We start from the raw sequence: 16,141 nt of genomic DNA on the forward strand, positions 1-16,141 counted from the left end.
ATCTGAGGTACAAGCAAGCAACATCATTTCGAACAGTCAGACTGTGGATATGGGATAAGATTTTTTTTTTACCAAAATAATTAGAAAACTTTTTAAAATATGCATTGAAAAAAATGAAATCTAAGAAGTAAAATTTAATCTGAATCTGAACCTATTCAATAAAAGAAAAGAATTAAGAATTAAAAAACATATCATTTTAAAATTATGTGAAAAAGGGAACATTTTTTATTTAAAATTAGACACTATGAATTAAATACACTTAAAAAATATATAAAACTTCATCGTATTTTCCTGGTAAAAAAATGATCATTTTAATTGCACGTGTTCAGAAATATATATATATATATATATACATATATATATATATATATATATATATATATATATATATATATATATATATATATATATATATATATATTAGCTTTTGGAAAAGAAAATACAGTCACTTTTGAATTTATGAAATCCACATCAATTTATTTGAGAATTGAAACAGAAAATGACCATCCTTCGCAATAGTCAGTACCGTAGTTGTTGTACTTTATTCAGTGACGTTACAGGTCACGTTACATTTAGAGAAACAGCCTTCTATTTACGACGGTCATGGAGAGGGTAGGCGAAAGCATCAGTAGAATACCATTTTTCTTCATCAAACTTGCCAGGAATGGTGATAAAAATGAGTTTTTATACTTGTCGATAGTATTGTTCTGTTAAATCCTAAGATGTCTACATCCCAGGCTTTACCTTTTCTATGACAAAATGTTTCTACATGAAATTTCTTTTGATTTTTAAAGAGAAATTCATTGAAATTTCCGAATTATACAGAAAATCACAACAAAGGCATGCGAAAAAGTATTTCCAAGTTTTCACAATTATTAGAATAACTATATTTGCACAATAATTTTGTAAATAACTGGTTCTTTTTAATGAAATAAAATGCATTAAAGTACACCATTTTGTAGTGGTTTAGTCGTGAACAACACGGACTGCGATGATGATGATGATGATGATGATGATGATGATGATGATGATGGTGGTGGTGGTGGTGGTGGTGGTGGTGGTGGTGGTGGTGGTGGTGGTGGTGGTGGTGATTATGATGATGAACACAGCACTTTATTTCGATAAAGAAGCTAAACTTTGTCGAATGAAGTTGAAGTTAAAACCAACCGTAATTTGCAGAAGTTGTGGTATTTTTTTTTTTTTTTTGCACAGTGATCACCACTTATCAAGGCCCGGAAGCCACTCAGGGATAAGGGTTATTGCAAGTACATTACGTTAGTGTGGAGATTTGATCAAGTGTTTACTTAAGGGGGCGGTTCATTAGGAATTTGTTAACGTTGGACTTGAAGACATCCAAGTTGTAGTCCGGTGGGAAGCGCAGGCAGACGGAACAGAGTTCTACAGGCGTGCAGTTCTAAGAAAGAAGCTTTGTTCATGGAATCCGCGTTTTGATTAAGGCACAGATATAGAGTGGGGGAAATTTTTCACAGTGGATTCAGCTAGACGGGTGTTTTTCGTGAAAGATTGGCGAGGGGGGACCAGAGATTAGAGTTCAGACGAGCACCTGCTATGGAAATAACGATAAAACAAGGATAGGCTCGCAACGTCTCTTCTGTGGGAGAGAGGTTGCAGGGTAGAGAAAAGGGCATCCCCCAGTAAGCCACGAAGTCTATTTTGTACTCTGTCAAGGCAGGATAGGCTGTTTTTAGCAGCTCCTGCCCAGATATGGCAACAGTATTCCATCCTCGGACGTACTTGGCTTTTATATAGGTAGAGAATTGCATCAGTAGTGAGATACCTTCTGGAGCGGTAGAAGGATCCCACCATCTTTCCAGCGACCTTGGCAACAGACTTGATGTACGTGTTCCATTTCAGATCAGGAGTAAAGGTCAAACCCAGAAGCTTGTCAAAACATGGGGCCTCACCCAGACGAGAGCCATCCATCACAATTGATGCCAGCTGGGGATCAGAGCGTTGATGATGTAAGCATAGGAGTTTGGTTTTGGATGCATTAAAGGTAACTAGTCACATCTTCCCCCACTGAGCCACGCGCTCGAGATCAGAGGAGAGAGAATCAGAGAGAACTTTGTCATTTACAGCCTTTGATGTGTTGCCGTAGATGATCGTGTCATCAGCATAGATGTCAACGAATGATTTAAGTATGTGTTTAGGGAGGTCATTGATGTAGATCAGGAAGAGAGTTGGGCCCAGGATTGACCCCTGAGGGACTCCAGCATTTATATTGCAGGCCTCTGATTTTTGTCCATCTACCACTACTCTTATGAGCCTATCGGAGAGAAATGATTTAATGATTGAGAAAACATTTCCAGTTATACCGTAGCTGGAAATCTTGTGAAGTAGACCCTTATGCCATACCTTGTCGAAGGCCTTTGATATGTCAAGAGCAATTGCCCTAGAATGGAAGCCTTTGTCAAGAGATTCACTAATCCTGTGGGATATAACCGTCAGCACATCTGCGGTAGATCTTGCAGAGCGGAAACCATATTGTGTGTCACTAAGAAGGTTATTCCTGCTGAGGTGGTTGACTATTTCTCTATTTAATATGGATTCCAGCAACTTACTCATAACACACAGGAGACTTATTGGTCTGTACTGAGAGGGAGATGACTTATCACCTGAGTTCTTAAATACAGGGCAAACTGATGAGGTCTTCCAGGGAGTCGGAAAGCACTTCTCCTTAAGGCAGCGCTTAAATAGTTTCGTAAGTATGGGAGCAAGTTCTGGTTGAAGCTTTTTTAACACTATAATTGGGATGCCATCAGGACCAGTTGCTTTACTGGAATCTAGGTTCTTGATTAGCTTGGCGACCTTGCACGGATATTTGTATGTTACCTAGCTTGTTCTGTGTTATAGGAGGAAATATGGGGAGTTGATGGCCTTCGTCGCATAGGGTAGAATTAGCTGCAAAGTTCTTTGCAAATAGTATGGCCTTGTCTGACGCTGACGAGATGACCTCTGGTCCATTGATAATGGTTGGGATAGAACGCACACTTCTGTTCAGGATCGTATTTGTTATTTGCCAAAACTGGTGGGAACCAAGCCGCTGATCAGCTACCTTGGATTTAACAGACTGGGCATATAGCTCTCTTGCATTTTTTATTACTCTTTTACAGTGGTTGCTGGCAGTCCTGAAAGCAGCTTTAGTCTCAGTGCATCTATTACGTTGGTAGCTATGGAAAAAGTGATTTCTGTGCGCGATAGCAGCAGCACATTCTGGGGAGAACCATGGCTGGCTGTTAGGTTTTTTATGGTAATTTTATAACTTTTACTTTGATGTGCTACCATAGATTTTTCCTGCGTTTCATTCTCAATCCTAGTCTTTTGACACGTTGTTTTCTCAACCCTAGTCGATTTCACATGATGCTTTATCAATCCTAGTCTTTTTCACTTATTCTTTTCTCTATCTTAAGCTGTCTCTCTTTCACATTTGACAAAATGTTTGGATTTTAACCTTCTTACGGTGTAATTACGCTTACATACCGGTTTCTATTGGATCACCAAAGTTAAGCGATGTTGGGCTTTGTCTGTACTGAAATGTGAAAATTTGATAATACCATGCGCTGTATGTGCTCTAAAACCTGGAGAGGGATTGCGCCGCCAGGCTATTATTGCTTAAGGCGTGATGCATAAAATAACGTGGCGCTCACCACCACCACCACCACCACCCCCTCGGAAGGTTAAGGGACTCATTTTCTCTCGATTATTTTATCTTTTTCTCCCTTTATCTTCCGTCCTCTTTTACTAAACCGTAAAACTGTTGTAGTAGGATCCAACCATTAGCATACGTGGATTGTCAACTATATAATATGGTTGGTACCGCAAAGACGGGAGAGACCTAACGTGAGACCCAACGTGAGACCCAACGTGAGACCCAACGTGAGACCCAACGAGATACACAGAGAGACAACGGGATAGTCGACGACTATCCAGCCGACACCTTCTCCAGGGACGGTCTCCCCATGACCATACCAATGGACTCTATGTAAATATTGTATATATTTTCTTGCTCTCAATATATCTGTTCTATTTTACCTTTGGGTTGTAGTAATTTTTATGTGTTCAGTCGAGTTTCAATAAGAACATAAACAATTAATGCAAACTTAATATTATTAAGAGATGATTGAACGAAATTGGGAACGAAACTGAATTTTGTAACGACTACTTACGTGGAATATCCGGAATCTTTTTGATGACTGGCTTGAGCTGGCGACACAAAGCACCATAGACGGTCAAGTTTAGGAACAGGCCACCAAATAATAGAAAGGTGCCTCTCATGGCGTAGAGGGGGATGATTTTAGTGGATATGAAATTGAGCGTGAAACTACCAAGTCCTATTCCACTGCTTGCTATCCCGATAGCAAGTGCGCGTCTTTTCAAAAAATAGCATCCGAGAATTACATTTGCTGAGAAATAGTTCACTGCCAAAGACAATCCTTTAAAATAAAGAGAAAGAGAGAAAATGAATAATGTCTATGATTTTATGTTTCGTTTTTTTTTTTTTTTTTTTTTTTTTTACTTGGGAGTCATCACTTATCAAGATCCGAAGGCTACTCAATGATAACACTTTATTGAACGTAAGGTGGTAGTTTAGTAATCATTAATGATATAAATTGGGTAGAATTTTAATATTTATAGGAACGGCTCAACAGGTGGCTGCTGGCAGATCTTGCATGTGGCAGCAGGACACGGTGCTGGCCACAAGTCCAAAGAGATCCAGACTCGGCATCAGAAGAGGTGATACGACTTTGTACCTTTCTTCCATTGGCCTCCTGCCTCCTCACCATCTGGACTTGCTGGACTACTTCCTTTTGTTATACGTCGATAACATCACAAACATGACCTCCCACAACACCTAAGCTAGCCTGATCGCCGCAATCTGCGGAGTATTCGCCGAGCTCCTGCCGGCGCTTGTTGAAAGGGCATGTTTCCAGTTCCGGACATATATCGAGGCAGTGATTGAAGCTGAAGGCGGCTACATTAAATAGATGTAAGCTTTACTGCATAATGAAGTTACCTGATTTGATTAGTTTAATAAAAAAAATTTTAGGGCGACAAATTTACCGGTCCACCCTGGATATATATATATATATATATATATATATATATATATATATATATATATATTATTTTTAAAATGTAATTATCCACTGCACGTGTTACGTCGTCTACGACTCATCAGAGTCGTAATATATATATATATATATATATATATATATATATATATATTCTATAAACCAGACGAATTTACCTGATGACATCATCAACGACGTTATAGTCGTTTTTAAAGAAGAGTGGAGGGGGAACTTCCAAACGCCGAGTAGCTAATACTAGACTACCTGTCAACCCGTAAGACTTTGAAGTATGTTTTAAATAAAAACTGATTTTCAGATTGAATAAAATAAAATACGTATCATATACGTTTGAAGCCAAAACAACGCATTATTACAAAATAAACAGACATTTATTTTGTTTGAAATTTATATCCAACAACAATATGGCAAAAAAAGAAAAGAAAGAAAGACATGCTGAAAATGAAGTTTTACTTCGAAATATATTTAAAGCAAAATAAATAATATTTTTAAGAGACGACTGGAATGAAGTAAAATTCTTGAGTCCGCATGAATGCTACTAAAAACTTACATAAAAGTAAGGAGTCCACCAGAACATTACTTAAACAAAAGTTTCTACCCTCACCCTAGAATAGGAATTATGTACATACGTGATTAGTGAATGAACATAAAATTCAGGAGGCTTCAAGACCGTAATGAAAGCACTAATTTAAATCAATGAGGCATCCAGAGTGCGACTAATAGCAAGTTTCTACCCACAAACTAGAAGTGAAAATATTTTTAACAGCAATCAAAAGAAGAACAGGAATCATACAGAGCACTACAGATAGCACTAAATAATCATAAGGAAGTTTCTTGAACAATAATAAAACCAAGTGTTAAACCCCCACTACTACTTTTAGATAAGACATTAAAATATGTTTTTAAATGATATACGTATTTCGCATATATGGTCTTCGTTCAGATATTTTTTAGCTAATAAAAATATGAAATTCTGACATAAAGATTATCGTGACAGTTTTAGTATTATAATAAATGGATAGATAGACGCATATAAACCTATACACAGAGATAAATATTCATGACGATCGACTAATTAGTCAACATGTTAATTTTTTTCCATACAAATATATGAGGATACACAGGCACAAAACATTTATCACGATCGGTTAATCACTTTTAGCGCGAATACAAATATATAAGCATATATACATACAAAAAATTCATAATAGTCGGATAATTAGCTAAGATGTAAACAAACAAATATACAAACAGATACACATAAAAACTATTCATAATGATCAGTTAATAGGTTTAGGCGCGAATCTTATCCATACAAATATATACACATATATACATAAAAACAATTAATAATGATCGGTTAATTAGGTTAAGCGCGAATCTTTTTCATACAAATATATACACATATACATATAAACACATATTCATAATGATCGGTTAATAAGTTTAGGCGCGAATCTTATCCATACAAATATACAAACATATATACATAAAAACAATTCATAATGATCGATTAATTAGTTTAGGCGCGAATCTTTTTCATACAAATATATACACATATATACATAAAAACAATTCATAATGATCGATTAATTAGTTTAGGCGCGAATCTTTTTCATACAAATATATACACATATATACATAAAAACAATTCATAATGATCAGTTAATTAGTTTAGACGCGAATCTTTTTTATACAAATATATACACATATACGCGTAAAAACTATTCATAATGATCGATTAATAAGTTTAGGCGCGAATCTTATCCATACAAATATACAATCATGTATACATAAAAACAATTCATAATGATCGATTAATTAGTTCAGGCGCGAAAATTTTTCAAACAAATATATACACATATACATAAAAACAATTCATAATGATCGGTTAATTAGTTTAGGCGCGAATCTTTTTCATACAAATATATACACATATACATATAAACACATATTAATAATGATCGTTTAATAAGTTAAGGCGCAAATGTTGTCCGTACAAATATATACACATATACATAAAGAAACTATTCATAATGATCGGTTAATTAGTTTAGACGCGAATATTATCCATACAAATATACAAACATATATTCATAAAACAATTCATAATGATCAGTTAATTAGTTTAGGCGCGAATCTTTTTCATACAAATATATACGCATGTACATATAAAAACTATTCATAATGATCGGTTAATAAGTTTAAGCGCGAATCTTTTTCATACAAATATATACACATATATAAAAAACTATTTATAATGATCAGTTAATTAGTTTAGGCGCGAATCTTTTTCATACAAATATATACACATATATACATTAAAATTATTTATAATGATCGGTTAACAAGTTTATGCGCGAATGTTGTCCATACAAATATACAAACATATATTCATAAAAACAATTCATAATGACCGGTTAATAAGTTTAGGCGCGAATCTTATCCATACAAATATACAAACATATATACATAAAATCAATTCATAATGATCGGTTAATTAGTTTAGGCGCTTATCTGTTCATACAAATATATACACATATGCATAAAATTAATTCATAATGATCGGTTAATTAGTTTAGGAATGAATCTTATTCATACAAATTTACAAACATGAATAAATTTTCTTTTCCAGTTCTAGATCGAAAAGCTGCCGAGACAGCTCGTGATATCAAAGATGCGTTTGGCACAGGAACAACTAACGAACGTGTTGCACAACGGTGGTTCAATGGTGGCCAGAGCTTCAAAGATGAAGACGGCAGACCGACTGTAGTTGATAACGAACATGTGATTGCCTTAATTGAAGCTGATCCTCTCAAAACCACACGAGAAGTTGCTGTTGGACTCGAGGTCGACCCACAGTCGTTCACTATTCAAAGCAAATAGGGAAATAAAAAAAAAGTTGGATAAATCGGTGCTGCATGAATTGTACAATAATAAAAAAAAATGTCATTTTGAGGTGTCTTCTACGCTCTTTCTGCACACCAAAAACAACCCATTTCTCGAGCGGATTGTGACGTGTGATAGGAAGTTGATCCTCTACAACAACCAGCGACGTTCGGCATAGTGGTTGGATGCCGGAGAAGCTCCACAACACTTCTCGAAGCAGAAATTGCACTAAAAAAGTTTCTGGTGACTGTTTAATGTTTTTCGGACCATCTCATCCATCCAAGCTTCTTGAATCCGAGTGAAATAATTACAGAGAAGTACTGCCGACAAATTGACGAAGTGCACCAGAAGCTCCAACGTATGTGTCCGAGATTGGTCAATATTAAGGGAACTCATCCACCATATTCGCCGGACCTCTTGCTCACTGGTTATAACTTTTTCAAGCATCTCGACAACTTCTTGCGCGAAAAATGCTTCATAAGCCGAAATGATGCCGAATCGGCCTTCAGTGACTTTATAGCTTCCAGAACCCCAAATTTCTATGCTAATGGGATAAATAAACTTGTTTCTCGTTGACAAAAATGTGTCGATTCTAATGGTTTTCATTTCGATTAATAATGTTTATTATGAAAGGAGTTATGATCTTTGGAAGTTGAACGTCAAAAAACGATATAATCTTTTTACCAACCTAATACTAAATACAAAATCTGAAATATAAAGGTAGAATGATACAAAAAATTAAAAATTGCTAGCAAAATTGAAAGTGTCACTTTTCCTTCTCCTACTAAATAAGTCAAACATACAAAACCCTCTCGTAAAGAGTGGCGTCAGAAAAGGAGGTGAGTTTTAGATTACACGTAGAAAGTAGAGAGTTAGATTAAGTAGAATGTAAGCGAGAATTGTGAAGTAGAGACAGAAGATGGCAGTCTTGGAAGCACTGGACTGATTAAATGAACATGTGTAGTTGTAGATGAAAACAGCGTGCCACCTCGAAACCAACAACTCGCAACCACAATAAATATAAATATGAAACGTCTTGGTGATTTGAGTTTTCATGAGAGACAGGGCTACAGTTTAGGAGCACGTCGGTACAGACGAAAACGGTTGTGAGTCAAGGTATGTCGTTCTTTGTTCAACACAAATGTAAAAGATCTTTACTGTCCGCCTGTCTATAAACTATTTAGTATGTCGACACGTACAGATAACCATTATAAACACATAAACAAAAAAAGCATTTATACAGCAGATAACATATTGGAACGTCACACACATAAAATAGACGACACGTTTAACAAGATAAAGAGACTCATTAAGTACAACTCACATACATAGACTCGTTATACACTCTACATAACGACATTCAATTAATCAAACAGCCAGACAAATCTTGCGTAAGTTTTTTGGGGGGCGGAGGGGGCGAGAAAATGTAAAAAAAAAAAAAGAGAAAAGAAGGAAACGAGTCAGCACGTTAAATGAGCCCATATTATTCCGAGCAGAAATATTATTTTTAAGTTGCAAGTTAATAAAAATTGCAAAGAGGAAACAAAGTTTGGGTTCCCAGATTAAAGGTTATTTACAATGAACTTTGAAAATCTAAGCGACTTCATTGATAAAATCAACTAGCGGGGAGAAGAGGTTCGGCGGCTTTGCCCGGTCGTAAAATTCTCTTAAATATGATATTTTCATTTGTTCAGATTTCGTGTATATATTATTATAGAGTCGTGATTTCAAAAGTAAGAAAAAAGTATTTGGGTGCCATCAGCTAGAATCAAAACCGAAAGCAAAAGTGTAGCATTAAAAGCTGGTAACGTTACCACTGTACCAACGTGACATGTATACGAACTGATGAAAAATAAAAACTAAAAATTAACTAAGATGACTGTGCAAAATGCATAGGATTTTTTTTCAATTTTAACCCTTTTTCTTTAAAACTATTTTAATCGACTAAAGACCCATAAATGAACGGTCCATAAAGATCCAATTATGTGAAGCCCCTAATGTCAATCTGCGACCTTTAGTTTCAGAAGAGATAGAGTTTGAAAATATGGAGACAGACAGACAGACAAACGGATATATCGCCTTTTATATATTAGATTTATCTTGCTGAATGCAAACGTGACAATGATTCACTGGCGGCAGCAGATGTACACTCAGTAGATAGCAGCAATCAGTGCAGCCAGAGGAATTGAGAAGAAGAAGAAGAAGAAGAAGAAGAAGAAGAAGAAGAAGAAGAAGAAGAAGAGGCTGTTTTATCTTTCAGCATTTGACTTTTCTGCAACGATCACAGAGGGTCTAGTGTTTAACGACGCGGCTGATAATTCAGCTGTTCCACATTCAAGCCCAGTTCGTTCCACAGAATAACATTCCCTTAGGAAAGTTGACAACCTTCACGTAAGTATCCGGTATCCTTCTAGAAAGAATTCTTAACAGAAAGATATCGGGGAAACTAATGCCAATACAAGTATTTTAATGGTCGATGATCTTCCGAACTACAAGCCTTTGTGCCTCCTCGGCGTAAATACCCCCGACAAGCAGTAAAGTCTCACCCCTACACAATAGAGATCCATAGATGTAAGAAAGCCTTCTACTCTAATAGTTTCTTCCCCAGAATTGCTAGAGTTTGGAACTCCCTTCCGGATTAATGTTTTCCCAACTGTGCCGACATGCAAAAGTTCAAGTTTAATGTGAATAGACATCTTGCTGCTCGATTTTCTACATAGTATCCCTGCAATTACTGTCCCCGATCCCTGCAACTACCGTCCCCGATAGTAGTCCCTTACATCAAAGTGGCACTGTGCCTTGTTTGGGGGGGGGATCATCATGATGAATAATGCTCAACAACAACAACAACAGAACAAAACAAAACAAACCGCAACCACAACGAACTCCCATTTTGCATTTGATTTGTTGAAATTGATGTTGAAGGGTATATACCTTTTTTAATTTAATCTCTGTACCTTATACAAACGCCCTTGTGCGTCTGTATGAGGAACGGTCTCTACCAAACTTCTCTATCAATTTTTGGTCTACAGACTTGACACTTGATATATAGGGTATTCAGATCTCTCGGACAAAATCGATTTGCTTTGCAGCGGAAAAAATTAGCTGCTAGGGGGTTAAAATTTACAAATTAGAACTTGGCGAATGTAATTCGATATAATGTGTATGCTCTACGCATGCGCAAATATATATTTGCATATTTAACTGCGTTTATTTTTCAGATTTCTATATGCATGTCATTCATTTTTTTCAGATAATAGCGAACACCGCTAGAGAATTAAATTGTTTGGTTCTTGTTGAAGTTATATTTGAAACAACTTTTGAAATCACTACTATATATTGGGTATAATATAATTATGATTAAGTAATTAACTCTTCTATATATATAAAAGGCAAAAGCGGTGCGCGCATTTTTGTATGTCCAGCAAAGGCTTTGGGGGCCGTGGGTTACTATTTCTTAGAACTCTTTATATACCGTCTAGATCATAATATCTATGATTTGCTAACGCACGTCGTGTCTAAATTTATTTGGATCGACTTTTATAAAATTCGCACCATTTCGCTCTGTCGCGTGTTTGTTTGGCTTTTTAGTATAAAAGTGAAACTAACTGAAACGAAACAGTTCTTCGGTTTTCACGATCAGCAGTGATCAATGCGGTGAAAACCGTCATATCAGACAATTGCTATTCATTTGGACACCCCCTTTCTTTTTTAAGGGGAGCTAGCTTTCCCCTCAACATCTTGAGGAAACAACACCAAAAACACTGCCTCGCAGCCAAAGTTAAGTGCGGTATTCATTTCCCCCTTGGTTTGACTTCATTAAATTTGTGCATCTGTCACTTAAGATTTTAATCGTTTAATTTCAACTATTCTCACATCTCTGCCTTGTTGGCGTCGTGGTAAGTTGTCAACCTTTTTCCCCCGCTGTGATCAAAGCTGGTTGCCTTTCAAGCCTGCTAGCCACGAAGGCTAGCCACGAAGGCTAGCGACTCGCATTTATTTCGATTCAGTTTCGCTTTTATACGAAAAAGCCAAACAAATACGCAAGAGGAAGAAATAGCACGAATTTTGTAAAAGTCGCTCAAATAAAAGATACATGCGACCTCCTTTTGTAAATCGGAGATATTATAATCTAGGTAGTATATAAAAAGTTCTAACACATAGTAACCCACCCGAGACCCCCGGTGAAAAAAAACCTTTCTTGGGCGTACAAAAACGCGCCCGCCGCTTTTGCCTTTTATATTTATCGAAGATGTCTCATATTTTTTCTTCTTTCAAAATCATGCCTGGCGTTTTTACTACTTTGTACAAGGTGGCCTCCTTCAAAGTAACCCGATCTCTCTAATCTTTCTCTTAACGACCAATTGACACCAGAAATTAAAATGCAATTCTGTTTCTCAACAAGATGGCGCTACACGTCTCACAGATCACTGACACGAGTTCATGACATGTTTACGGAAGAGAAAAAAATAAGCAAAGGGTAATGGCCACCACGTTCCCTGGATTTGTCATGTGTTCTTTATCTTTGCGAGACTTTAAAATAAAAAGCTTATGCAAATAATCCTCACAATCTAGACCAAGTAAAAGAAAACATTACAAAAGCTATCAGGAGAATAGCTCGAAAAAAAAAATCTACAGGCAGTATTTGCAAACGTTGTTAAACGTGCCTAAAAAAATCTACAGGCAGTATTTGCAAACGTTGTTAAACGTGCCTAAAAAAATCTACAGGCAGTATTTTCAAACGTTGTTAAACGTGCCTAAAAAATCTACAGGCAGTATTTGCAAACGTTGTTAAACGTGCCTAAAAAATCTACAGGCAGTATTTGCAAACGTTGTTAAACGTGCCTAAAAAAATCTACAGACAGTATTTTCAAACGTTGTTAAACGTGCCTAAAAAATCTACAGGCAGTATTTGCAAACGTTGTTAAACGTGCCTAAAAAATCTACAGGCTGTATTTTCAAACGTTGTTAAACGTGCCTAAAAAATCTACAGGCAGTATTTGCAAACGTTGTTAAACGTGCCTAAAAAATCTACAGACAGTATTTGCAAACGTTGTTAAACGTGCCTAAAAAATCTACAGGCAGTATTTGCAAACGTTGTTAAACGTGCCTAAAAAATCTACAGACAGTATTTGCAAACGTTGTTAAACGTGCCCAAAAAATCTACAGACAGTATTTGCAAACGTTGTTAAACGTGCCTAACAAATCTACAGGCAGTATTTGCAAACGTTGTTAAACGTGCCTAAAAATCTACAGGCAGTATTTGCAAACGTTGTTAAACGTGCCTAAAAAATCTATAAGCAGTATTTGCAAATGTTATTAAACGTGGCTGAAAAAATCTACAGACAGTATTTGCAAACGTTGTTAAACGTGCCTAAAAAATCTACAGGCAGTATTTGCACACGCTGTTAAACGTGCATAAAAAATCTACAGACAGTATTTGAAAACGTTGTTAAACGTGCCTAAAAAATCTACAGGCAGTATTTGCAAACGTTGTTAAACGTGCCTAAAAAACTCTACAGGCAGTATTTGCAAACGTTGTTAAACGTGCATAAAAAATCTACAGACAGTATTTGCAAACGTTGTTAAACGTGCCTAAACAAATCTACACGCAGTATTTGCAAACGTTGTTAAACGTGCCTAAAAAATCTACAGACAGTATTTGCAAACGTTGTTAAACGTGCCTAAAAAATCTACAGGCAGTATTTGCAAACGTTGTTAAACGTGCCTAAAAAAATCTACAGACAGTATTTGCAAACGTTGTTAAACGTGCATAAAAAAATCTACAGGCAGTATTTGCAAACGTTGTTAAACGTGCCTAAAAAATCTACAGACAGTATTTGAAAACGTTGTTAAACGTGCCTAAAAAATCTATAAGCAGTATTTGCAAACGTTGTTAAACGTGCCTAAAAATTACAGGCAGTATTTGCAAACGTTGTTAAACGTGCCTAAAAAAATCTACAGACAGTATTTGCAAACGTTGTTAAACGTGCCTAAAAAAATCTACAGACAGTATTTGCAAACGTTGTTAAACGTGCCTAAAAAAATCTACAGGCAGGATTTGCAAACTTTGTTAAACGTGCCTAAAAAATCTACAGGCAGTATTTGCAAACGTTGTTAAACGTGCCTAAAAGAATCTACAGACAGTATTTGCAAACGTTGTTAAACGTGCCTAAAAAAATCTACAGACAGTATTTGCAAACGTTGTTAAACGTGCCTAAAAAATCTATAAGCAGTATTTGCAAACGTTGTTAAACGTGCCTAAAAAATCTATAAGCAGTATTTGCAAACGTTGTTAAACGTGCCTAAAAAAATCTACAGGCAGTATTTGCAAACGTTGTTAAACGTGCCTAAACAATCTACAGGCAGTATTTGCAAACGTTGTTAAACGTGCCTAAAAAAGTCTACAGGCAGTATTTGCAAACGTTGTTAAACGTGCCTAAAAAATCTACAGGCAGTATTTGCAAACGTTGTTAAACGTGCCTAAAAAATCTACAGGCAGTATTTGCAAACGTTGTTAAACGTGCCTAAAAAATCTACAGACAGTATTTGCAAACGTTGTTAAACGTGCCTAAAAAATCTACAGGCAGTATTTGCAAACGTTGTTAAACGTGCCTAAAAAATCTACAGACAGTATTTGCAAACGTTGTTAAACGTGCCTAAAAAATCTACAGGCAGTATTTGCAAACGTTGTTAAACGTGCCTAAAAAGTCTACAGACAGTATTTGCAAACGTTGTTAAACGTGGCTAACAAATCTACAGGCAGTATTTGCAAACGTTGTTAAACGTGCCTAAATAATCTACAGTCAGTATTTGCAAACGTTGTTAAACGTGCCTAAAAAATCTATAGTCAGTATTTGCAAACGTTGTTAAACGTGCCTAAAAAATCTATAAGCAGTATTTGCAAACGTTGTAAAACGTGCCTAAAAAATCTACAGGCAGTATTTGCAAACGTTGTTAAACGTGCCTAAAAAATCTACAGGCAGTATTTGCAAACGTTGTTAAACGTGCCTAAACAATCTACAGGCAGTATTTGCAAACGTTGTTAAACGTGCCTAAAAAATCTACAGACAGTATTTGCAAACGTTGTTAAACGTGCCTAAAAGATCTACCGGCAGTATTTTCAAACGTTGTTAAACGTGCCTAAAAAAATCTTCACGCAGTATTTGCAAACGTTGTTAAACGTGCCTAAAAAATCTACAGACAGTATTTGCAAACGTTGTTAAACGTGCCTAAAAAATCTACAGGCAGTATTTGCAAACGTTGTTAAACGTGCCTAAAAAAATCTACAGACAGTATTTGGAAACGTTGTTAAACGTGCCTAAAAAATCTATAAGCAGTATTTGCAAACGTTGTTAAACGTGCCTAAAAAATCTACAGACAGTATTTGCAAACGTTGTTAAACGTGCCTAAAAAATCTACAGACAGTATTTGCAAACGTTGTTAAACGTGCCTAAAAAATCTACAGACAGTATTTGCAAACGTTGTTAAACGTGCCTAAAAAATCTACAGGCAGTATTTGCAAACGTTGTTAAACGTGCCTAAAAAATCTACAGACAGTATTTGCAAACGTTGTTAAACGTGCCTAAAAAATATATAAGCAGTATTTGCAAACGTTCTAAAACGTACCTAAAAAAATCTACAAGCAGTATTTGCAAACGTTGTTAAACGTGCCTAAAAAAATCTACAGGTAGTATTTGCAAACGTTGTTAAACGTGCCTAAAAAATCTACGGGCAGTATTTGCAAACGTTGTTAAACGTGCCTAAAAAATCTATAAGCAGTATTTGCAAACGTTGTTAAACGTGCCTAAAAAAATCTACAGGCAGTATTTGCAAACGTTGTTAAACGTGCCTAAAAAATCTACAGGCAGTATTTGCAAACGTTGTTAAACGTGCCTAAAAACATCTACAGGCAGTATTTGCAAACGTTGTTAAACGTGCCTAAAAAACCTATAAGCAGTATTTGCAAACGTTGTTAAACGTGCCTAAAAAATCTATAGGCAGTATTTGCAAACGTTGTTAAACGTGCCTAAAAAATCTACAGGCAGTATTTGCAAACGTTGTTAAACGTGCCTAAAATGTCTACAGACAGTATTTGCAAACGTTGTTAAACGGGCCTTAAAAATCTAAAGACAGTATTT

At 36.0% G+C, this 16,141-nt stretch overlaps 1 protein-coding gene across 9 annotated transcripts in view; it reads right to left on the bottom strand.

The window, feature by feature from the left end:
• Window positions 1–16,141, bottom strand: part of LOC145278018 (monocarboxylate transporter 14-like) — a 98,757-nt gene that overhangs the window by 41,383 nt on the left and 41,233 nt on the right. For all 9 annotated transcript variants that reach the window (XM_080130214.1, XM_080130213.1, XM_080130220.1 and 6 more), the window contains one exon: window positions 4,188–4,454. In XM_080130214.1, the coding sequence (XP_079986340.1) occupies window positions 4,188–4,454 (267 nt within the window). The remainder of the gene's footprint in view (window positions 1–4,187; window positions 4,455–16,141) is intronic.

Source organism: Euprymna scolopes, chromosome 6 (genome assembly GCF_053919585.1).
Source record: "Euprymna scolopes isolate OS-2025 chromosome 6, ASM5391958v1, whole genome shotgun sequence".
Taxonomy (NCBI): domain Eukaryota; kingdom Metazoa; phylum Mollusca; class Cephalopoda; order Sepiida; family Sepiolidae; genus Euprymna; species Euprymna scolopes.